Genomic DNA, 25,591 nt, shown 5'->3' on the forward strand with positions numbered 1-25,591 from the left:
ATTGGGAAACCTAATACACTTATTATTTTGAAACCTTTCAAACAAATAATTTACTCCTGAAGTAATTTCGGGTCACGGTAATTAAGTAAAGGGGTTGAATACTTATGTAACTGAGAATCATCTGATTTTCTCTGTTAATCTAACTTATTCACATTTTATCTGCATTTTTTTTTAGCTTTATCACTTTGGCATAGTTTGTCAAGACTCTTCACAAACTACTCTACTAATAGCCAAACTAATCACAATTAATCCCATATTTTAAGAAGATATGGGAGACACGTTTCAGAGCAAGAAGGAAAGGATAATTGAAGACTACATGGGATTCATATGTGTATGAGAGAGCAGTTTTCTGTGGAAAAATTCCCAGGCTAAGTTAACATCAGGGGCAGTAGCTGTGAGAGACCAGTCCTGAAAAGAAATGGCTGCTTGGAGTCCCTGCTAAACTGCCTGAGTACACTGCCAGACTCACCAGCATTGAGACAGCTCTCTGATAATAGCTAGAGAGATGACTTTTACAAACATATGATGAGATGAGCTAATTGGAGCAAAGGAAGAGCAAGAGACATTTGCAGGGAAGTTAGTCATCAACAAGTCTGAACTCCCTCACTCTGTTCAATCCCATTATTTCCTCCAGGCCTTCAAAACAGCTGTTCACCACCACCTATCATCCCCCATCCAAATCCTCGATCTTTTCTTCCCCTGATAATCCACCCAAGCCCACCTCCTTCAAATTCCCTGCTTTCCTTCCTGAAAGTCCCTGTAATGTCCATGTTGTATTCCCCATGTTCCCCGCCCCATCCCTCTCCCTTCCATAGATCTTCTAATGTCTGTTCCCCACTGTTTTGTCCTTCCCACTCCCACCCCTCATCTCATGCCCCCCCTTCCTGTGTGTTGTGTGTTAGCTCTCATATGAGCCTCGACAAGGTATACAAAAAAAAAAGTCCAGAAGGGAGGATTTGCCATTTGGAGAATCTCAGGTAAGAAAATTCCCAGAGTGAGTCAGCCCCTGAAGTCAAATAAGTCTTTTGTTGAAATGCTATGGCTGGTGAGAGAGAGGAACCAATGGAATCACCACATATGAGGAAAGAGAGTTAGAATGAGTGGTTAAGAGTTGGTCCATGTTGAGAGAGTGGGGAGAAAGAGGGGGGAGGGGAGATGAGAGAGAAGGGGGGGGGAGAAGGTAAATGAAGAGAAGGTAAAATAACACAGGTGGGAGCGGAGTGGGAGTCACTGCTTAGAAATCCAATAAATTTGTTGAACATGATCTCACTTTGAATCCATGCTGATTACCTGTGGTGTTATATCAAAGCGGGACCTGGCCATAACACTGCCTGCAGTTATAAAGCACATATGTAGTTTGAAATTATTCAAATGTTGCCACATCTGTTCCTCGATTCATGTCTCCAACACTTTTCCCACAATTGATGTCAAGCGAACAAGTCTATTGTTCCCCAATTTTTCTCTGGAACTTTGCTGAAATGGTGGTGCTATATTTGCTACTCTACAATCATTTGGTACCTGTCCCGACTCCAACAAGCTGTTAAAGATGTCCACTAACACGACGCTTTTCTGGTCTGCCACTTCCTGCAATGATGTCCGGTTTATCAGCAGCGACCGATGCCGTGGAGATTTGTCAGGCTTCAGATGTTTGAAGAGGCCTCGGATGTTTTGAGGTCCACACAGAGTTTGGGACAGGGAAGGAGGTGCTGTTGGCAGAGTGCATAATTGTGGAAAGGAAAGGAGCTAGGAGAGGAGGGGGGGGGGAGATGGGAGAGGGTGGGACACAGAAATCGATGGGGGTGGAGGGGTGGAGGGGGCATGAAGTAGATGGACACAGAGAAGGGGTGTTCTAATCTAGACTTTTATCTTGCCTTTGCAATGGAAATTGCACTAAGCCACATTTTGGAAACAATGTTCAGAAGTCTTGATGTCTTGAAGAAGCAGACATAACTTTGAAGCAAAGCTATAGTAAAATATCCAGGACAGCTCAAACTGTCAGAGAAGGAGTCCAACTTAGGTAATGTGCTCACTTCCAAGAGGGCCAATTGCTTTGACAGCTGTGGAATAACAGATCCACACAATGGAGTCGTATTAGTAGCAGAAATGATAGCCTGGTGTTGGGTCAGTGGTTAGGGTGGCGGTTTGGGATCCTAGGGTCCTGAGTTCAAGCTCCATCGGCCGCTGAATTAATACACCAGGGGGTTGACTCAGCCTGTCATCCTTCCGAGGTCGGCGAAATGAGTACCAGTTCCAGTGTGTGTACTGGTAGAGGGGCACTGCATCAGCGACACAGTCGCGCTTCAAGAAATGATAGCTACCCCGGCAGCTAAGCTGCCATACGACCACCACCACCACCACCACTACCACCAGTAGCAGAAATCCTTGTCTGTCAGAAAATGCAATTGCACTGCCATTGAGATCAAATAAAAATTTTATTTGATCAAATAAAATCATATTCATCCACCGAGATAAATATGAATGCACTTATTTTCCTCTATTTTCGAAACCAAATGTGACTGGATATTTCCCCACCGCAACAAGGTTTCTTAGATCCTAGCACCGTGAACATGTGAAGTGTAATATCCCATCAGATATCTGAAAGGCCACCCAATGCCTACCAGAGTAAAACTATTCATACACCAACAGCTAGGCAGCACCTGAAATAATGTACAGTATTTGTGGCATTTCACATCCATCAAAAAATGTTAGCCCCACAACATTAAATATGAACAAAAGATAATGAAGTTCATTTTAAGGTGGCCATTTTGGAAACCTTTCTCACACTTATGGACCATCCTACGTAGCATGATACTCTTCAGAAGAACATATATTCAGAGCTTTAAATCGGCTTTAAAGCCAGCCTTTCGGTAAATATATCAACCTTATATAAGTTTGTTGGCCTTTTTCCAAAATGGCCACCTTACCCACATAACGACTTGTCTAAAGATCACTGCCTGGGAATGTATAAATTTCCCATACATGACAATATTTATATTATATTATATATATTATATGCAGACATTAAAACGAGGAAAGCATTGAAACTACAGGCCAAACTACTAACGCTTGTCCAGCAGTCATCTTGGTGGCCATCGTAGAAAATGGCCACCCAGGAAAATATCTGAAATCATTTTGTGTATAGATTGTCTGACAATTCTGTTGCTTTTGTTGCTTTATCTGGTGTTCTAGCTTTGATGTCAATCAGCACACAAAATTTCAGCTTCACCTAGTGTTGGCTTAGCAGTTGGAGTGGTGGCTTGGGATCCTAGGGTGCTGAGTTCAAGGCCTGTTTTCCACTGAATTAACACCAGGGGGTTGACTCAGCCTGTCATCCTTCCGAGGTTGGCGAAACGACGGGTACCAGTGTAGCAGCCAAAAGGCTGCACAGTAAGGGAAGGGGTATTGACTGATTTATTAAATCTGGTATTGGTGTGGCACAGGCATGATGGGCCGAATGACCTCCTCCTGTGCATAATTTCCTTGTAATATATATATATATATATATATAGCTCTTTCTCACCAATGACTAACTGAATGACTGATATTAAAGGTCGGAACATTCCGGGTGATGAAGAAAGCTGAAATTTTGTCTGCTGATGGACAAAGGCCATCCTTCGAATCAACCAGAAAAAAGAACACAACTACAACAACAACAGAATTGTCGGACAACACCCATAAATGAAATAAATAAATCAATAATCAAATGCAGGTTAGCGACTCGAGACTGGGGAAACACGGTTCGTATGCTTACACAATGTGTAAGCACATCCCGCTATGGTAGTACATATATATTCCTGAGCATGCGTGCCAAATTTGATGCTCTTATGAACTGCACAATTCTTGCAGTGCATTAAGCTCAGCCACCTCACTACTCAGCAAATTGCCACATGCCAAGGTCTCTAAAATGCAATGCCCCATACCGATTTCTCATGGGCTCATCATGGCATCATTATTTCTGTGCCCTTGGTCCTTCGCTTCACAACTTAACGACTTCTGTCTTTCTTGACCTCTCTCTTAAATACACATCACGAGAGAACCTTCAAGAGTCATCAAAAAAACTTTCTGGTGGCATTAAAACCATGACATGTTTGAGGGTTACATACTTCATTCGGCTCCTTCAGAAATTGATTCCAGATATTACCAAAGATTAGCCTGGAACCTGTACATTTAAAATGGTGAACCATTTTTGTCCACATTTAATGAACACACACCATAAAACACATTGATGTATTGAAGTATAATGAAACCTGTTGGTACTGGGGTACACACATTCACAAAACTATCATGACTGCATTCACAGCAAGGAAATGCACCTTTTACAAGAGCATAATGATAACTGGTTTACATTTTGAGTCTCCAACTGATCACATTCATAACTAGAAGGGTACTCGGAAGAGCGCATACCTCCGCCACGTAATGCCTGATCCACGAGAACATATCGGGTCCAATACATTTTTTGAAATATCATACTATACAGTACTACATTGTTTTGGCCCCATCTCTTCAGCCGCTGTCACACCTTGACGATTTAACCAGCATATGCCGACGTATGAAAAATGTCTAAAACGCTGGCACACGTCGAATACGTTATGGGCAAGTTTTGTATACGTTAAGAGCACGCTGGCATACGTCGTAGTACGCCGAGCTCGTCGACAAATTTTAGCATGCTCAAAATTTGTCGACGTATGCCAGCGTATGACTCACACGTTCCGCATACGCTGGCCATGAGTTGTAGGCACGTTACACGATCGTTGACACACGTTACTTGTAAGTTACTCATAAGTCGAAACACGTCGAGGTAATGTTTAGCATACCCAAAACTTATTTCTAACCTATGAGTAACGTGTTGTCGGCACGTTACACGATCGTTGACACACGTCGACACACGTCGAGGTAATGTTTAGCATACCCAAAACTTATTTCTAACCTATGAGTAATGTGTTGTGGGCCTGTTACGCGATCGTTGACACACGTCGACACACGTTACTTGTAAGTTACTCATAAGTCGAAACACGTCGAGGTAATGTTTAGCGTCAGTGTTCCAGACTCCATTTTTATCTTACCAAAACGAAGTTTTTGCAAGATATGTTAGTCAGCTTGTATGTTTTTTTTTTGTTTGTTTGTTTGTTTGTTTGTCTGTAATCACGTATAAAAAATTCTGCAGAGCACAGTTATCATCGGAAATTTTTGTAACTTCCCATATCAGAGGCCTATAGAGGTCCCTTTCAGTGCACAAAATTTTTAAGGTCAAGGTCAAAGGTGAAGGTCACTTTGGCACAAATCAGGGGAGTCGACGAAACCCTTATTTTTTGAGTAATTTTAATCGGATTGTCTTCAAACTTCATGGGAATATAGTTCATTGTCTGGCGCTCAGCTGATTAATTTTTGGTGGCGATTGGTGTTGACCTTCATATGTTTTTTTTTTTTGGTCTGTAATCACGTATAAATCACTCTGCAGAGCACAGTTATCATTGGAAATTTTTGTAACTTCGCATATCAGAGGCCTATAGAGGTCCCTTTCAGCGCATAAAATTTTGAAGGTTAAGGTCAAGGGTCAAGGTCACTTTGTTGCAAATTAGGGGAGTCGACAAAACCCTTATTTTTTGAGTAATTTTGATAGGATCGTCTTCAACCTTCATGGAAATATAGTTCATGGTCTGGCGCTCAGCTGATTAATTTTTGGTGGCGATTGGCCTTGACCTTCATGGTTAGCGCCTCAAGTCAAACATATTTTACCCCAAGGTCAAATTTTCAAGTTTTAGGAACCATATCGTGTAGTACCTCAAATTGAACACCTCGATGAGTGCTTTCTAGATATGTCAAGCTTGAGACATTATGACGTCATTTGGTGACGTTATGAGGCAAAAGCATATTTTTCACGGTTACTCTGTAGAACGATTGTCATCGGAATCTCTCGTAGGTCGATATTCCTCAAGGAGTCGCTCCTGGTGGATAGCAGCTCTGTTCACCTCAGTGTGACCTTAAAGAAGTCACACGTGGTCACTTTTTGGCAAGATACGGGTCACCCTGCGGGTGACATTGGTATATTTTATTTTTTATTTTCTTCGGCATGACGGTGATGTTGACACTTCGATTTCTAGTGCAGTTATAATATAATATAATTAATAGGCTGCCGCTCAACGATTTAAATCATAACCGCACTAGAAATCGAAGTGTCAACATCACCGTCATGCCGAAGGACAAAAAATATGGAGTCTGGAACACTGACGGGTTCCTCCTGTGTGAACCACATTTTTATATACCAATTCCCCTAAACGCTGCCAATACGCCATTATACGGTAGCTGTAAGTTAGTAACATGTTCAGTAAGTTCTGTGGTCCTCCGGAAGACGTCAAATACATCTACATATGTTAATATGCGTTGGAGATACGTTACACATAGGTTCAAAGCACGTTACTCATAGGTTAGAAATAAGTTTCGGGTACGCTAAACATTACCTCGACGCGTTTCGACTTATGAGTAACTTACAAGTAACGTGTGTCGACATGTGTCAACGATTGCAGAACGTGCCTACAACTTATGGCCAGCGTATGCGGAACGTGTGAGTCATACGTTGGCATACGTCGAAAAATTTTCAGCATGCTTAAAATTTGTCGACGTACTACGACGTATGCTAGCGTGCTCTTAACGTATACAAAACTTACCCATAACGTATTCGACGTGTGCCAGCGTATTCGGCAAATTTTTCATACGTCGGCATATGCTGGCTAAAACGTCAAGGTGTGACAACAGCTTGACACTTCGATGTCTAGTGCGGTTACGATTTGAATCGTCGAGCCGCAGCCTTTTAATAGGCTACACCACGTGATCGTCGGCGATACGCTGCCACGCGCTATGCATAAGTTCGACTATCATTGGGCATAGGCTGTGAACGCTAAGCATTCGTTGGTATAAGTTATCTATATGTTATCGAAACGTTCTGTGTACGTTACCAATACGTTATGCATACGTCCAACTCGTTATGAATACGCCCAAAACTGGAAAAAAAAAACATCAATAGTCCAGCGTACGCCAGCGTTTTACATACATTTTGATACGTTGCCATACGCTGGCTAAAACGTCAAGGTGTGACAGCGGCTTTAATGGTGAAGAATCTTCTTCTTCTTCTTTCGGCTGCTCCCTTTAGGGGTCGCCACAGCGGATCATCCGTATGATCCGCATAGTGATTTGGCACATGTTTTACGCCGGCTGCCCTTCATGACGCAACCCTGGTCGCCTCTTACGACACAGGGATATGGTACACCTATTTTAACCGGGGGTATACACCAGGCCCAGTACACTGGTAATCATTTCGCCGACCTCGGAAGGATGACAGGCTGAGTCAACCCCCTGGTGTATTAATTCAGTGGCCCAACGGGGCTTGAACTCAGGACCTTTTGGATCCCAAGTCGCTGCCCTAACCACTGCGCCAACACCAGGATCTTAATGGTGAAGAATCACTTTAAAAATTAAATAATTCTCGTATCCAGATCCGGATTCGGATCTTCACCAAAATCCAAACAATTCGGCGTGATCACACACACCCAATCTGGCCACCAAATTTCATCCGAATCCGTCCACAACTTTTTGAGATCCTGCACACAAACAAACAAACAAGGGTGAAAATATAACCTCCTTCTACCTTCAGTGGCGGAGATTACGAATAATCGAGTGGGACAGATGCACATCTCCCAATGGAGGACGGTCATCGTCGGGTTGCATTAGGTGATAAAGAGGGTTCTTATGGGTCTTGAGGAATCTAAAAGGGATCCAAAGTGTTGAAGGGACTAAAATGGATATAAAAGGAGTTCCCTCTCTGCCATCCTCCCTCCTCCCTCCTCCCCCACTTTCTGTCTTCCCCTGCCCCTTTCTTTCCCTTTCTTCAAAGCAAGTGGTTAAAATCAAGTAAATAATCATCAAGATCAAATGAGGAAACATCAATGATTGAATCCTCACCATACGGTGATGGACATACAAACGTAAGTTACATTTTAAGTGAACTACCTAGTTATCTAACCACCTGGAAATTAAAAGAGGGCTCCATTAGTTTGTGTGCATCGACGTCAGCAGTCATCATGTCAAGTATCAAAACGATCTGTTGAACCGCCTCAGAGGAGTGGGGGGGGAAAAAACAAAAAAAGTTATTGGACCCATTGTCGGACTGACTGAAGCACAGCGCGACTTCATCGTAGACAAGCTAAAAATGGGTTACTGTTCCTCTGGTGTTCATGAATTTTAATTTTGACATTCTGCTGATCAATCGTATGCTTTTATTGAATGCAAGAATCAACTCATGTTTGAATATTTAATCTCGTGAGGTTTATTAAAAACTTTTTTGTGATTGATAATTTTGTGAATGATCTCGATTTTTAGCGTTTCTTTTGCTGTTTAGGTTGAGAAAGCTTGGAACCTGCTGCGAAGGAGGATGGATCAGTGAACGCCATATTCTCGCTTCAGAGGCACTTTCAAAAAGTCATGCAATTGTTCCAAGATGAACAACACACTATTGTTACTTTTTTATTGAATGCGATTTATGGATACTTGCCAATATTAGTCCCTTGTTCATCTGCTCTCTTCCACCCTTGTCCTTCTGACTTCTTTATTTCCTTCGAATCAATCATCAAACTTATCAATTGTTTACCCTCAAACTTCTGTCATCCAGCTCTTACATGAGTCTTCAACCCTGTACGTGTGTGTGTGTGTGTGTGTGTGTGTGTGTGTGTGTGTGTGTGTGTGTGTGTGTGTGTGTGTGTGTGTGTGTGTGTGTGTGTGTGTTTGTGTGGGTGTTTGTGTGTGTGTGTGTGTGTGTGTGTGTGGGTTTGTGTGTGTGTGTGTGTGTGTGTGTGTGTGTGTGTGGGGGGGGGGGAGTAGAGTTTTTAAAATTAATAAATCTTCTCAACATGATCCAGCTTGTTTACCTGTACACCTTTGCTCATGTGCTCTGATGATCACAACTGTGTTTGCATGTGCCTGGTCCTGTGTGAGCATAGAATGCAAGATCGATCATGTGTGCACTTTTATATGGAGAAACATGAAGTGATAATATCTTCCATCATTTTTTTTTTCAAAAACAGCTTTTGGATGTACTAAGCTTTTAGAATTAGCTGAAAAAAAATTAAGAATACAACCAGCTTGATGTTGTGGAAACCATGGCCTTCAAGATCATTGGAATCTCCCACAATGAAGCTGAGTCTATGGACCTATCACTTTGCCATTGCAAACAGGTTGGTAGTCTCTCTCTTTCATTGCTCAGTTGCTGACATATTGGACATTTCACACAATAACATGGAAAAACTCCTTGAGCATATGCTATGACATAGCCTGGATCTTCAACAAGTGACCCTTAAATGCAGACTTTGGAGTGGAAGAGGCAATGACAAAAATGTCAGAGATGTCAGGATTTAAAAACATCACTTGCCTATGTTGTATCTGAACTAACCATCTTGATCTTAAATGAAAAATGTATTGCATGGAAGCATCTCATTACACCTCGACCACACAATTTACTTGCCTTGCCTTTGATGGGAAGATTATGGCCTTTGTCTTTTGCTTTCCTGAGAAAATAATTAAGATAGAGTAGTTATCAGCACATTTGGGGCATGTATTGAAATGAACTGTCACAATTTTACAAAGAAAGGGTGTGAAAAGTTCAGTCGTTGGTGCTTGTCGGTGCTGATAATGTTTATGGTCGTCATTGCGAGGAGGAGCATGGCAGTACACCGCTATAAAAATGACATAACCTGCCCCAAAATGTTCGGTGCGCATGCGCAGTAGCTCCAAGAAGCTGAAGAGTTTGGGGCAAAAATAAAATGTATCATGTGCCTGGGACAAGGATTGTTACTTGGAATGGATCACCAAGCTTCTGAAAGATACTTCGAAAAGTACCTGAGAGAAAGATCTGTACCTCTGCACAACTAAAGACTTGGATGACATTCTCAGCTTGATGAAGGGGCAGCTGCTCTTCCTGCAAACTCCCGACCAGGTGGGTCAGTGGAAGGCCCGAGTGGAGGGACGTGTGTTACACAAACACCCCCCACCCCGAAGGATCGCTATAAATGAATGGACCATGTATCTGGACTAGGCTCTTCTGAACACCGATGGGAAAGACATGTTTGGGGCTTGTGCATGTACAGGGTAAGTTTTAAAATTATGATATTTACTCTTAATAATGTTGGGTGGGGGGAGAGGTTGTGACTGTCATGAAAAGCATATTGTTTGATTCAGGGGCCAAAACACAAATTATACTCGATTTTTACATCTCTCGATAAAAGTTGTGCGTGTGTGTTGTATTATTCATCCACAGCCAACGCCAGTTAGAATGTACCAACAGGAAATGGTACGAACGCGATACCTCTCATTCACAGATATTTCTTGTTCCTATCTTTCCGTGAGTCAGATTTGCATTCACGAACACAACAATTACAGTAAACAATCTTGAAATTTCCACTTTCATCTAAATGCTGAAAATAATGATCAAAAGACTATTTGAACGACATATTTTGTGCTCGCATAGGAAGATGAAAAGTGCCCTGCAAGCTGAACCCGAGTCACTGCAAACACACACATTTATACCACATGTGCAAAAGGCCTCGTTTAGCATTCACACATCACTTCTAAAGTCGTTTATCTGATGTGATTGCAGTCTTGGACCTGACTCCTTCAATGAACCTCCTGATGTAATCCTTTATAGATTTTGCATCAATGAAATGACAGGAATCGGGTAGAAAAAAAAGAAGAGAAAAGAAACTTTTTCCATGGTGTCTGTGCAGATGACAAAGAGAAGGACATTGTAAAACAGTGACGAGTCTGCGACTGCGAAGACTCCGACTCTTCAAGCCATCAGTTGAGGAAAAATGGCTTTTATATGGAGAAACATGAAGTGATGTCATCTGCCATCGATTTAAAAAATAAAAATAGGACCGTGTCCTGAACCTCACCTGGATCAGGAGCAACAGTCCCTCAAACACCCCACTTCCCCCCACTTTAGGATGTTCTAACCTTATTTAATTACCCCCCCCCCCCCCCCGTGGTGGGCTTCCCCGTGCCTCCATCCCTCCGGCATTGCGCCCTTCCCCTCACGCACGCGTTATCATCTCCGAGGATCCGGGTTGGTGTTGTTGACCGCCCGTCACCACAAATTGGGTCCGGGGGCTTAACCGAGACTGGCAGCTCCACGACAATATTATTGGCACCTTTTAGAAGTTGTTAGAAATAATTAATTAGATTTCAAGCAGGTGATTCTCCTTTACTTTGGAATTGGAGAGGTGTAGCTGCCAGTGGAGAGAGTGCTCCAACTGCCAGTCGAGATATGTAGGAAGTGCTTGACTCCAGTTATTTTGTCCAAAGGCTGTGCTACCATTTTTGGCCACGACTGTATGTAGGTCCAGTACAACCAAAGCAGTTTCTTGGCAAGGGTTACACTGGGTGGTTTGCCATTCTCTTCACAGCAGTAGTTAGGCCTGGAATTTTCAAAAGCAGGAGAGGCAGGTGATAGCTCACCTACTCTTTGCAAAGGACTGTAAAGAGTATGGTACATCATTGATCAAATTAAGAGGGTCCTTGACAAATTATCTTTGTACATACAATAGCTTTGGGCTCGAGACATGTTACTTCATTGTACGACAGCTGCTCAAGGTAGTAGTTTTGGGGTGTCAGCTATTTTGGAAACATTTTTGTTTCACATAGGGAAAAAGGGGGTAAGTTGAGCCACTTTTTGGTGACGTTGATCTAAAGTCCAAGGTATCGCAGAGTCAAAGATGACATGTATGTTGTTTTACACAGCAAGTACAAGTGCACAGTTTGTGGGCCATACTCAGCCATGCAGGATCAACACTGTCTTAAAAATGAAGCAGTAAAAAAAAAACCACAACGGCACTCGGTGGAGCGCATACCTCCGCCAGGTTGATTAGTTTACGTTTTGTATCCCACGGAAAGGCTAGGTCTGGATTCGGACTTGAACTAAAATTTAATTGGCTTGTTCTCGTCACCAAATCAACTCATCCACCAAGTTTCGTCCAAAAAAACTTTGACATATTGTGCTATATATCATTTTATCCCTATCTCTCAATGGTGAAGAATCACTTGAATAATTCTCTGATCCACATCTGGATTGGGATCTTCACAAAAATCGAATCATTTCATCTGTATCACGTACCCAAGCTCTCCACCAAATTTCGGCTGAATCCGTTCACAAATTTTGATATATCTGTTCACAGAGCCAGACAGACAGAGGGGTGAAAATATAACCTCCATCCACCTTCGGTGGTGGAGGTAAAAAGCCCATTCAAGCGGCTTAACTTACTCCAACATGAGGTAAGTTGATCCGCTGCATGTGGCAAATAAAGGTGATGACAGGAAAATATATTGTCGCGTCCAGGTCAGTTAACACAGACGCTGGGCGGATGAGCCAAACTGGCTTTTTACTCCCTCGGACAACGTTCCGAAGCATGGCAGACAATGTGCGCTTGGGTCGTGAGGAGAAACATGAGAACCTTAAAGATTTTAAAACCAACAGGTTTATTCCCGAAACGACAAACTAACTCCGGGATGATTGTCCGGCAGAGGGATACAACGGTGGGTAGAGGTGGGGAAGAAAGGGGACATGGAATTGGTAATAAATAATTATGTGAAACGAGAATAAAAATGAATCTGCATAAATCGAAGGTGCCACACACCAGACTCAGTCACCGACGGGGAAAGGGACAAAAACCAGGGGATTCGGCTCTGGTGGAAGCACAGGTGCGGTGCAGCCACAAGCAGGCGATGAGGGACGAGGAGGAGACAAAGCAAACGGGAAGGTCGACAAAAGCAGGCAGAGGCATACAGGCAGGACGACCTCCTCAAAATTCCTCAGACCAACCCCGTTTTCCTCAGACGTCGATTGTTCTGTCCCCAAGCTTCGGCGCGCCTCACCCACTCACCCAACCACCCAATTCGGCCGCAAAGTCAGTCTCCTGGCGCCCCCAGTCGAGGTTGACATTGAGGTTATGCGCACTATTTCCTTAACTATAACACCCAACTAAGTATTACCGTCCACCACTCCCTGTATTGTGCACATTTAAACAAAATAATTCTTAAGCTAACGTTTCCCTACTTATTATAGTGAGATTAGCTATCTACCCATACACGGACAATGCTACTATATATATTCCTATCTGCTCTACTGTGATATATAACCTACCCCCAACCCCCTTCCCCAAAAAAATAATATTTAAGGCTTATCGACCTAAAATGACATTCAGTTGTTTGGTGTACTGTTCAGCCACAAATGACATAGGTACGACAGTTAAAACTCGAATAAATGATGTTATGATAAAAAAAAATTTACAAACATAAAACTGACATTCTCATAAATGGCGAGAAAGAGGAGCATTAAAAAGAACAATTAAGCAATTCAAAATTATGAAACAAGTTCAATTTCATTGAGTCTCCAATGTTACATTCCATTTGCTCGTATTACATTCAAACACCGGTTGACAAGACATTCAGGCAGATCCTCTATCTTTGCCTTCAGAAGCTTATGGATGATATCATCCCTTGGAAAATATGCTTCATCATTTAGATTTGGTACAAAAAGGTGTCCTCTGCTCCGAATCCACTCGAGTCAAAATTTCCTGCAAGAAAATGCCCTCGTATTCAAGTTCAGTTCATCCATGGCTGAACTTGCAGCGCTCTCCTCTACATTCCCCCACTCCTTGATAGTGTTGATGTATCATTACCCTCGCCAGAGGAGAGTATTGCATTTTGGTCATTTGTTTGTTTGTTTGTCCACACAGAATACGAGTGTTTTTCTCTGCAACCGCTTGGTGGATTGAGGCGAAATTTTTCATCAGAGGAGCGACTACTCATGTAGAATGTTCGAATGATAATTATGATGTGGTAGGTCATGGGGTGTGGCAGCCATGTTGGAAAAAAAATGAAAAACTTTGGACCTGTGTGTCTGAAACTGCACCAAGGAAAGAATTGGAACTTAGTACATAGCAAGTACCGTATTTTCCGGTGTATAAACCATGGCCGTGTATTCACCGCACCCCTGTTTTTTACCCTCAAAATAAATTAATATATTGATAATTTTATTTTCTGAACTAGATCTGAATACATTTGTACATTAACTTGGGATGGAATAAAGTGACGGAGGTATCAACATTCTCACTCCCATGTCCGCTTAATTTTGGCGCAGTCTTATTCTCATTTTCAAGAAGTTAGAGAGGGGAGTATCCCAAAATGTTTTTACAAAAAAAAAGACAAAAGATTCACACGTGTGACATCATTGGTCACGTGTTTGGCAGCTATATTGGACTTACCCTAAAACCTATAAAAAAAAATCTCTCAGATTGGACAGATTGAGGGGAAAACTTCACATAAATGTTACCCAAGCCCTGGGGATACCAGGGTATTCACAAGTAATTGATAGGTCACATGATCTGACAGCCAAATTGGATTGAGCAAAGACCATTAAAAAAAAAAAACTCTTTCTCTTCAATCGCTTCATCGATCAATATGAAACTTCACAATTATGATCTTGTCGTTATGGGGAATACACGTTTTAAATTTCAACCTCATCGGACGCATGGCCTGGCAGCCAGAGTCATTTAATTTTTTATGGATATATATATATATATATATATATATATATAGCTGCAAAAGTAGGTATACAGTAAGGAATATACCAGTATACCATTGCTGTATACCTACTTTTGCAGCCCCTGTGTATTATATATATATATATATATATATATATATATATATATATATATATATATATATATATATATATATATATATATATATATATATTTTTTTTTTTTTTAAATAATAAGACAGTTGGCTGTTCTTGGATAGGTTTGAGGTAGAGAAGTAGCAGCTGAAATGTGAATCCTATCCAGGTTCCTCCTGATTACTTCATGTTTGGTTTTTGCTTGTTCTGGTTCTGATTACTCCAATGCGGGACTGTACCTCTTTGGTCTTCCATTCGATTTGATTTGAATTTATTTTAATCCCATTCTCAATTCAATTGAATTATAATAAACCTCATGGGTCAGGGTCAGGGTCAGGTGTCCAATCAAAGCAGGGTTGTATCAAAACTAACGTGTTGGTATCCAGTCATTATTGCCAGCAGTTACAAAGTGGCAATTAGTGGCAATCCACACAAAGCCTGAGCGAGATATTAAATCAACGAAATGAGCTTTTAAAAGGGAAATTTTAATTTTGACTCTTCGTGAAAACATAAAAAGGGATCATTCTTCCTGTTCATAACAATTATAGCAAACGAAGTGAGCTTCATACTTAACACGTGCACATGAGAGAATAGGAAACAACAACAACAACACAATACCCTGGCAATTTGGAATCCGTGTCTCGGCTATGACCCTTTTGCTTCCGTTTTTTGTCATGGGGAATGATGCATGCCGGGAGATCATGACCATAAGTGTTTATTTATTTATTCAAATTTTTTTTCCCAAAGTTAATTTCATACTTCCGAAAGTGATTTTTTTCATGACAGGAAGTGTTTATTTAGTATTTAACATTACCGGGAGTGATTTTGAAACTCATTCCGGAACTTTTATTCTTGACCAGAAGTGATCGTTTATTTATTCAATTATTTTTTTCCTAAAGTTAATTTTAATATAGATATCTCCCGCATCATCAAAAAAATATTTTTTAATCGTGATTTACATTATTTGATCGCTGATCCCGAATCAAGGCCGAAGTAACCGGAAATTGCGTATACAGTTGTGAACAAGTTTTATGTAAAGTCGGAAGCGAATGTAAGAAGAATTCTACGTTCGCTTCTAGGCTTTGCCTATTCCATATTACACCGCCCAACATATACGAAATTGTGATGAAATAAAGGATGGGGTGACGCGCGATCACGTGTCGCGCAGCTCGCACCCGGGACAGATAAAACTGAGATGCCGCGCGGTCGGTGGGATTGTCCCTGGGGCAATGTCATTTACGGCGGTGGTTCACTTGGTGCTCGTTGAATGGTGGGAATTGAGAGTATACCGGACTCTGTGCTTATGCTGGCTAATTGCTGATTTATTTTGCGGTGATCGACTGCACATGTATTCCTTGCTGCACATGTATTCCTTTATGTGTCAGTAGAGTCGGCTTCAATCAAGTGAAATAAAGCCTTATACTCTGAAGGTTTTTCCCTCGCATTCACTTCAATTTATTTCGCTTGATCCCTTCGGCTGCCTCAACCGACTATGGACAAGATCTACAAGCCGGAGAGGTTCGATGCGGACCCCAACACTACTGACTCGGAAATGAAGTGGTCCCATTGGTACCGTTCCTTCTCACACTATCTGACCATCATTGAAGAGGGAGCCGACAAACTGGCCGCACTTGTAAACCATGTCTCGCCCAGTGTATTCAGGCTCTTCTCGGAGTGCGACACCTACGACGCAGCGATCGACATGCTGCGGGCGCTCTATGTGAAGCGCAAGAATGAGGTATACATACGACATCTTCTCAACACACGCAGGCAAGAAGCCGGTGAGACAATCGATCAGTTCCTGCAAGTTCTGAGGCAGTTGGGCAAAGATTGCAATTTCCGGGCTGTAACCGCCGAGGAACACCGAGATGAAGCGACCCGAGAGGCGTTCATCCAGGGGCTCAGGTCAGCCCCCATTCGGCAACGCTTACTGGAAAAAGCACAACCCACTCTTGAAATGGTAGCTGACCAGGCCCGAGCTATGGATACGGCTCAGCAGCAATCTGAATCATATGGGACACCGGTGTTGCTAATGAACGCTGCTACGGCGGAAACTCAAAGAACCCCCCGGGACACCTCCGACACTGAGGATGGAGATAAACCCGAGGAATCGGATACCCAGACCTCGTCAAACTCCTCAGCAACTACTTCGGTTGGTAAATGTTTCTTTTGTGGGTATAAAAGACACCCCTGTAACAAATGCCCTGCCAGGGATGCCACATGCATGAACTGTGACAAGAAAGGGCATTATGCCAGGGTATGGAAATCTACTCTTAGAAGAAATAAACCCACTTATGCGGCTCTCTACTCACAAAAGAAAGTAACAGCAGCTTCACCGGGGAATCTATCCAAAGTTATCATCAACGTACGAATTAACGGGCATATGGCTGAGGCGCTGATCGATACCGGTAGCTCTGAAAGTTTCGTCAACAGCTCACTAGCGAATGGCAGGAAATGGAAGATCCCCCGACAGACAATACAGTATGCATGGCCTCCACATCACTACAGTCCCGCGTACGAGGGTACTGCAATGTTGAGTTGGACGTAAAAGGCTACACGTATCGGGATGTAAGGGTACTGGTGCTTCGTGATTTATGTGCAGATGTAATTCTGGGTCATAATGTCCTCACGCAGCACGCGAGCGTCGAAATACCCTTTGGAGGAAACAAACCTCGTCTAATTCTAAATGCTCTGACCACCGCAGAGGTATCGTCCCCCCTGCTGTTTGCTAACTTGTCGCCGGACTGTAAATCGATAGCGATCAAATCGCGACGATACACCGCCGCCGATATGAACTTCATCACTTCTGAGACCAAGCGATTACTGGAAGAAGGTATTATAGAACCGAGCGATTCGCCATGGCGTGCGCAGGTATTGGTGACCACCAACCAAAACCATAAGAAACGAATGGTTGTCGATTACTCTCAAAACGGTCAATCGCTTCACCCATCTCGATGCCTACCCTTTGCCGCGCATAGACGAGATGGTCGAATGCGTGGCCAATTACAAAATATTCAGCACCATCAATTTGAGAAGCGCCTATCATCAAATTCCCATTCGAGAGGAAGACAAACCTAACACCGCGTTCCAGGCAGGTAGACGCCTCTATCAATTTAGGAGGATTCCGTTCGATGTCACTAATGGAGTGGCTTGCTTCCAACGAGTTATGGATGACATCATCTCGGATGAAAACCTCAAAGACACTTTTGTTTACGTGGACAATGTCACGGTGTGCGGTAAGGATCGGGGGGAACATGATATGAATCTGGACAGATTCTTCAGCATTGCTAAAAAATATAATCTGACTCTCAACTACGACAAATGCGTATTCTCGGCAAAGTCAATTGATCTTCTCGGCTACACAATAGCCGACGGCACGATTAAGCCCGATCCTGAATGATTGCGCCCACTTCGTGAGCTACCCCCACCTCATGACCTGCAGACATTGCGTCGAGTGATTGGAATGTTCGCTTACTACGCTAGATGGATTCCCCAATACTCCGAGAAAATACATCCCCTGGTGCATTGCAAAAACTTCGCGCCAGATGCTGCTGTTGTAAAAGCTTTCCACAGCCTCAAAGATGATATCAGTAATTCCGTGGTATTATCGATCGACAGCACGGTGCCGTTCTTGGTGGAAACGGACGCTTCCGATAACGCGATCGCCGCGACGCTCAATCAGTCCGGACGACCCGTCACGTTCTTCTCGAGAACTCTCTCAGGAAGCGAGCAGAGACACTCGGCGATAGAGAAGGAAGCGTACGCTATTGTCGAAGCCCTACGTAAATGGAGACATTATTTACTGGGCAACCACTTCACACTCGTCACGGACCAGCGATCCGTTGCCTTCATGTTTGATGAGAAAATAACGGGAAAATTAAGAACGAGAAAATAATGAGATGGCGGATAGACCTATCCTGTTATAGTTACGACATTGTTTATCGGCCCGGGAGGGAAAACCCTGCTGCAGACACCTTCTCTCGGGTCTACTGTTCGGCGACAATCGGTCGGGCTTTGCAAGACCTTCATGTGTCTCTGTGCCACCCAGGGGTAACCAGAATGGCACATTTCGTGCGCAGACAAACCTTCCCTATTCTATCGAAGATATTAAACAAGTGAGTGCTTCTTGCCCTGTTTGTGCTGAACTAAAACCCAGATTCTATGGCGCCGCTTCTGGCAGGTTGATCAAGGCCACTTCACCCTTTGCGAGACTAAATATCGACTTCAAAGGGCCCCTGCCGACTGAGACAGACAACAGATACATATTCACTGTTGTTGATGAATACTCAAGGTTCCCATTTGCATTCCCGTGCTCGGATATGACCTCGGGCACTGTCGTGAAATGTCTCTCTGACCTCTTTGCCATGTTTGGGAAACCTTCGTACATACATTCAGACAGAGGACAGTGTTTCATGTCGGCCGAGCTCAAACAGTTCCTATATGAACACGGCATAGCAACTAGTCGAACGACGGGTTACAACCCACAGGGTAATGGGCAGGTGGAACGGTATAATGGAGTCATTTGGAAAGCCGTAACCCTGGCACTGAAATCGAGAGGACTGGGGCCCGAGCGGTGGGAGGTTACCCTTCTCGACGCTCTGAATTCCATACGCTCTTTGCTCTGCACGTCCACCAATGCGACTCCTCACGACCGAATGTTTACTCACCAACGACGATATACTGATGGCCAATCGGTGCCCAACTGGCTAACCTATCCGGGAACAGTGTTCATGAAGCGCCCGGTACGACAAAGCAAGTATGAACCAATGGTGGAGAAGGTCGAACTCATCGATGCTAATCCTGAGTATGCTCATGTTAGACTTCCTGATGGCAGGGAGACCACTGTGTCGGTTCGCCATCTGGCTCCCGCAGGTACTCCTCCTGCAGGTACTCCTCCATCTGGTACTCCTCCCTCTGACATTCCCTCCCCAGGTGTTTCCCCCCCAGGAACTCCACCCGAGAATGGTGGCGACGGAGCTACCGCATTCCATCCGAGAGCGATCGAGGAGTCTTCCCCGGCACGATTCGAGGCTCCCCAAGAGGATCGGAAGCCTCCCTCAAGTGAAACCACCATTTACTCCTGGAGAGGTCGACGGATAAAACCCCCTCGCCGACTCGATCTGTGAAGTGGATTATCGGCATCCCTCGATGGCACCTTACCATGCTCCTATAACTCAAAATAATCCTCACTGCTTGGAATGTATGCTTCTGTAGTTTTAATAGTTCGCACTGCTTGAAATGTATACTCCTCCAGCATTGAAGTAATCGTGGTGCGTTAGTTGAGCCTCTAGTTACATTTTAAAGATGGGGAGAATGTGATGAAATGAAGGATGGGGTGACGCGCGATCACGTGTCGCGCGGCTCACACCCGGGACAGATAAAACCGTGATGCCGCGCGGTCGGTGGGGTCGTCCCTGGGGCATTGTCATTTACGGCGGTGGTTCACTTGGTGCTCGTTGAATGGTGGGAATTGAGGGTATACCGGACTCCGTGCTTATGCTGGCTAATTGCTGATTTATTTTGCGGTGATCGACTGCACATGTATTCCTTGATGTGTCTGTAGAGTCGGCTTCAATCAAGTGAAATAAAGCCTTACACTCCGAAGGTTTTTCCCCTCACATTCACTTCAGAAATGTTAAATAAAACCGACACTGGGAATATATAAACAACACAAACCGAGAAAGCGTCCCCACCGGTTTGGTGATGATTGATTTCATCGTGTTGGTTCCCACGACGGACGATGGTGTTTAAACCAGAACAAAAAAGGAATCTCACTCACATTTAAAACGCAATGACGTGTTGAAAATGACGTCCGCCTGATGATTACTCCGTCGTCGTTCTCTCCACAGCGGTTGGTGAAGGAAATATTCCCTTGGTGGGTTGAGCCGTCATCGGCTTCAAAATGGCGTCGATGAAAGCAATCAGAAGCGGAGACGAGTTCGTCGTCGTCGTGGTTGTTTAACCAAACAAACAACATCCACTTCGATCAACTACAATAATCTGAGGTAACGTCGAACAAAAGTCATTGTTGAATATTGACGTGTTGAATGAGGATGAGAAGAGGTTAATAAGTTCGAGCGCGCCATCTTCGCACGTGACGTCACGTGATGGTGAGGTGGCGTTTTTGCATACGTCACGTGATGATGAGGTGGCGTTTTTGCATACGTCACGTGATGATGAGGTGGCGTTTTTGCATACCCCGCGTTGATTGGCTCTTCCCGGAAGAACTCAACTGATTGGCTCCTATAGTTGACACGTTTGCCCCATTACAAATACAACTCGCAAAATATAAATAAACTCGAGGGGGAGCACTCGGTAGAGTGCAAAACGTCCGCTACGCCGCCAATACTGCTGGGTCACTTAAGTGAACCTGATATCCGATTCATTGTAGGTCAAAACGGATCAGACTCTACTGAACCACGATTGAATAAACTAAACTCAATTGACGCGCATGTAGAAGTGCCAGAAAAATAAAATCGAAATTTTTTGAAAAAAAAGTGTAAAATTTTGTTGTTTTTTTCTCTGACAAATTTTTTTTGGTGGTTGGAAATCACTTCAAACATGTAGAAATGCAAAAACAAAAATTCAAATATTTTTTCAAAATGGCCGCCATAGCGGCCATATTGGACTTTGGCCCAAGTCCGAAATCTAATGGCATGATCCTTGGACCATACCTAACCCCCCCCCACCAAGTTTCGTCGAAATCCGTCCAGGAGTTTTTCCGTAATACTGTTCACAAACAAACAAACAAACAAACAAACAGTAAGGGGTGAAAACGGTAACCTCCGTCCATCTTCGATGGCGGAGGTTAATAAATAATTAATTTATGCGTAAAGAAAAATTAATGAGTCAGGACACACAGAATGGAACCACTTCATTAAATTAGGATGTGTTATTGTAACTGCCCAACAACACCTTGATAACTCCAGGTCAGGTTGGTTGTTTGAAACTCTTTGACATGAGGTGCAAGTCCATCACTGAAGACGCCTTCGCACGTCATGTTCATTTTTAAAGTCCAGTATGTACCCAAACAGTTGGAGACCCGGATGGACGAACATGGAATGAAGATGCAGTGGCAAATCCAGGGGGGTTCCCTGGTCACCCAGAACTCCTTCGAATATGTCATATAGGCACTACCAGTGCTGTTCAATGATGGTAGCATCACTCAGGTAGGTCTCACCAGTCATGATATTTAAGATTGAAGCTTGAAGTTTCTTGAATTCAAGCTATTTTATTTTTAGTTATGCATTTAAATATTAAATTAATTAACTTTTATATCTTTTTGCACAATACCTGCAAATCAAAGAATATGTGAATGTGCATTTATTTGAAAGCTGCAATAAAGTTTTCATAACGTTCATATGACTTAGATTTTCTGTTATTTGGAACCCCCCCCCCTACCCAATTCCTGGATTTGCCCCTGAGATGGCAGTGAGAATCGTGTTCGAACCACAAAACGGTCCATTTTAGTGATGCTCGCTGTGCTTGTCGGGCCGATGGCAGCAGTCACGAACATGAAACATGAACTGGAGGATGATTTCCCTCCAGATGTTCAACATGATGATCTTACATTGAGCCGAACTCGTGTGGGTTCAATTGGACTGATATTCACGTGAATATGAGCTTGGAAATGATTGTAAAGGTACAATTGGAATGTAAGTGTTCCCCATGACGTCCGCTTTTAGAAGTACAAGTGCTCTCCATGACGTCCGCGTTTTTGGTTGTCAAACCATCACTGAGAGGTGGCGACGTTCTTTTGCTATGATGAGAGCAGCTCATCAGGGTTGTTTGTGTTCCACAAGCGATCCAGGGTCAGGTCGGTGTGTTTCGGAACTGCCACTGGTAACATGTAACCCAGTGCTACCTGCAGCATGGTCGGGTTGTCGGCGACTAAACTGGCAACCCTCACTGGCTTTGTCATAGTGGGGAGGGTGAGTACAATACCCATCAGGACAAAAACAAAACCTGACAAAGGGTGGTCGAGCAAAGGTCCATCCAGTATCCAGAGATGGTGCCTCTTGAAAAAAAACCCAATGGGGGAAGGAAAATTTATTTTCCTGCCTGGCCTTGTTACCCCCACCTGCACTGTGGTCCTGTGAAGAGGTTACCTTGTTTCAGGACTTGGTGAAGGTTTTGCTAATTTTCCTCTTCTTTATTACCCTCGCCAAAGGAGAAGGGTCGGTCTGTCTGTCTGTCTGTCTGTATTGTGTTTGGGGCCATCTGTTAGTTCGCAAAAAAAAACATAAAAAATTTTGACGTGTTGATTGCCGTTTGTTTGTTACTTCCAAAAAAAATTAACTTTTTTGACTTGTTGATCGTGCGTGCGTGTGTGTTTGTGTGTTTGTTACTTGGCAAAAAAAAAATTTTTTGACAAGCATGTTGATCGCCTCTGTTTGTGTGTGCGTGCGTGCATGCGTGTTTGTGTGCTTGTTTGTTGTTTTTCTGTCCGCTCACCTTCAGCCCAAACCGCTCAACCGATCATTCTGAGATTTTCAGAGATTAATGTCACCGACCCTGCGAGGGTTCCGCACTGAAGTTTCATAGAATTCAGTCGACTGAAAAGGTCTACATAGGCCAAGAGGCCAATTTGAGCCAAATTTTCGAAAATTCTCAAATTTCATCCGATTGACTTGAAATTTGAAGAACATTTGCACATCAGGTCACTCAATCCAACCACCAATTATTTTCCAGGATAACATCGGCCAAAAGGACAACACGGGCCCAATTTCTAAAATTGTCAATTTTCATCCGATTGACTTGAAATTTGAAGAGGATTTGCATATTTGGTCATTGAATTCAACTACCAATTATTTTTGATGTCAAATTTGTTTTATGGGTTTTGCAAATATCGTGCCCTGCACAACGTCGTCTTCTTGTTTGTCTGTCTGTCTGTCTGTGAGAATGTATTGTGTTTGGGGCCGTCTGTTTGTTTGGCTGTTTGTTTGTTTAACTGTCTGTCCATTTGTCTGTGTCTGTCTGTCTTTGTTTGTCTGTCTGTCTGTGAGAAGGTATTGTGTTCGGGGCCATCTGTGTGTCTCTCTGTCTTTGTTTGTCTCTCTGTCTGTTTGTCTGTGTGCTTGTCCATCTGTTTGTCTATTTGTTTGTCTGTGTCTATCTGTTTGTCTGTCTGTTTGTCTGTTTGTCTGTGTGCTTGTTTATCTGTGTCTGTCTGTCTTTCTTTGTTTGTCTGCCTGTCAGTCTATTGGTCTCTCTGTCTGTTTGTCTGTCTGTGTTTGTCTGTTTGTCCATCTGTCTGTCTCTGTTTGTTTGTCTCTCTGTCTGTCTGCCTGTTTGTCTATCTGTCTGTTTGTTTGTTTCAGTCACGTGATCGGGCAGCCATATTGATTTTTGTTTTTTTTAAACCTTCAAAAATCCTCTTTTCTGAAACGGATGAACAGATCAAGGTGAAACTATACAAGTATGACCGCCTATCCACAAGGAACAAAAGGTTCGCACATATGACGTCATAGCCCATAGATCACATGGTTTGGCGGAAATATTGGATTTACCCTAAAACATATAAAAATCTTCTCCAGAACAGCTAGACAGAGGGAAAACTTCACATAAATGCTCCCCAAGGCATGCGTGTACAAGGTTGTTAAGGAATAACTGACAAGACACATGGTTTGGCGGCCATATTGGATTTAAGGAAAATATTAAACAATGTTTTCTCTGGAACCGCTGAATCAATCGACGTGAAACTTTACAATTGTGATCTGTTAATTATGGGGAATAGATGTTTTAATTTTCAACTTGATTGGACACATGGTCTCCAGCCAGAATTGTTTAATTTTTTTGATGTTGGTGTTGTTGTTTTTTAATAAGGCTCACTTAGCTGTGCCTAGATTGGTTTGAACATGGAGGAGTAGCAGTTGAAATGTGAATCCTATCCAGGTTCCTCCTGATGACTTCATCTTTTCCTTTTGCTTGTTCGGGTTCCTTCTGACGACTCCAATGCAGCACTGTACCTATTTGGTCTTCCATTTGATCTGAATTGAATTTTTTTAATCCCATTCTGCATTCAATTTAATAATAATAATAAAAAGTCACGGGTCAGGGTCAGATGTCCGATCAAAGTGGGATTGCATCAAAGCGGGACGTCTTAGTACCCGGTCATCACTGCCAGCAGTTATAAAGTGACAGTTCTAATTATGTCTCATCAATTACATAACACACCAGTACACAAACACCACACAATACAACACACCACACAAAAAAGTGCTTGCGAGGATCAGCAATCTCTGATTGTTCTTTTTCTTGTTTTCTCTGCAGACCTTCACAGTTAGTCACTCTCATCCCAGTTCAGTACGATTTTCAAGAAATAAAATGGGAGTGTTTGCTAATGGAATACACCCCTGGTAATTAGGTCGAATCTGAATACCTAAGTTAGCAAGTCTGAGAACTCCCTGACCATTTCATTCCCGACTACGATGTACCGGTTCCAGCATGTTGGCCCCGATTCCAACCGAGCTTCCTTCCCATCTTCACAGGCTCCAACTGGATATTCTTCAGGAGGAAACTCCATTGGACGAGTCCAAGCAGATGATTCCATTATGGCCCTTGAGTTGAATTGGTCGCACGTGTGATCGACCTTCTACAGAAGATGTTTGACGTGCATGGAACAGTGTCGACCTTCTCGTTTTTACAAGACTCCCTTTCTCCCTGTATCCCTGCAGGAGGTTTGGGAATGGTCCCCACTGGCTAGCATCTTGATAGCCATTTTCCTGGCACTGATTTTGAAGTTGACATCTTATCGCTTTAAGATTATCCAGTTAAATCTTGCTGCAATGCATTCTTTCGTAAGAATCTGATGGGCATCAGAAATCTTGTTCACAGGAATCAGAGTTGATAGAGAAATTAAAGAAGTGGAAACAG

The 25,591-nt window shown here is 43.1% G+C and overlaps 2 protein-coding genes across 10 annotated transcripts in view; one reads left to right on the plus strand and one right to left on the minus strand.

Annotated features, from left to right (window-relative positions):
• COASY (Coenzyme A synthase) overlaps positions 1 to 8,803 on the plus strand; it is an 80,804-nt gene extending 72,001 nt beyond the window's left edge. For 4 of the 7 annotated variants that reach the window (XM_085873620.1, XM_085873617.1, XM_085873619.1 and 1 more), the window contains one exon: positions 8,393 to 8,801. In XM_085873620.1, coding sequence (XP_085729746.1) covers positions 8,393 to 8,437 — 45 coding nt within the window. In that variant the 3' untranslated portion in view covers positions 8,438 to 8,801. Of the gene's footprint in view, positions 1 to 8,392 lie in introns of all 7 variants that reach the window. The other 3 variants (XM_085873614.1, XM_085873616.1, XM_085873613.1) reach the window with 2 other exon arrangements.
• Positions 1 to 20,810, minus strand: part of GTF3C3 (general transcription factor IIIC subunit 3) — a 185,661-nt gene extending 164,851 nt beyond the window's left edge. Inside the window, exon 1 of one of the 3 annotated variants that reach the window (XM_085873608.1) lies at positions 20,496 to 20,810. In XM_085873608.1, coding sequence (XP_085729734.1) covers positions 20,496 to 20,693 — 198 coding nt within the window. In that variant the 5' untranslated portion in view covers positions 20,694 to 20,810. The remainder of the gene's footprint in view (positions 1 to 20,495) is intronic. The other 2 variants (XM_085873612.1, XM_085873611.1) reach the window with 2 other exon arrangements.
• Between the last annotated feature and the right edge of the window lie 4,781 nt (positions 20,811 to 25,591).

Source organism: Eptatretus burgeri, chromosome 3 (genome assembly GCF_056783735.1).
Source record: "Eptatretus burgeri isolate ZD-2024b chromosome 3, Ebu_testis_v1, whole genome shotgun sequence".
NCBI lineage: Eukaryota > Metazoa > Chordata > Myxini > Myxiniformes > Myxinidae > Eptatretus > Eptatretus burgeri.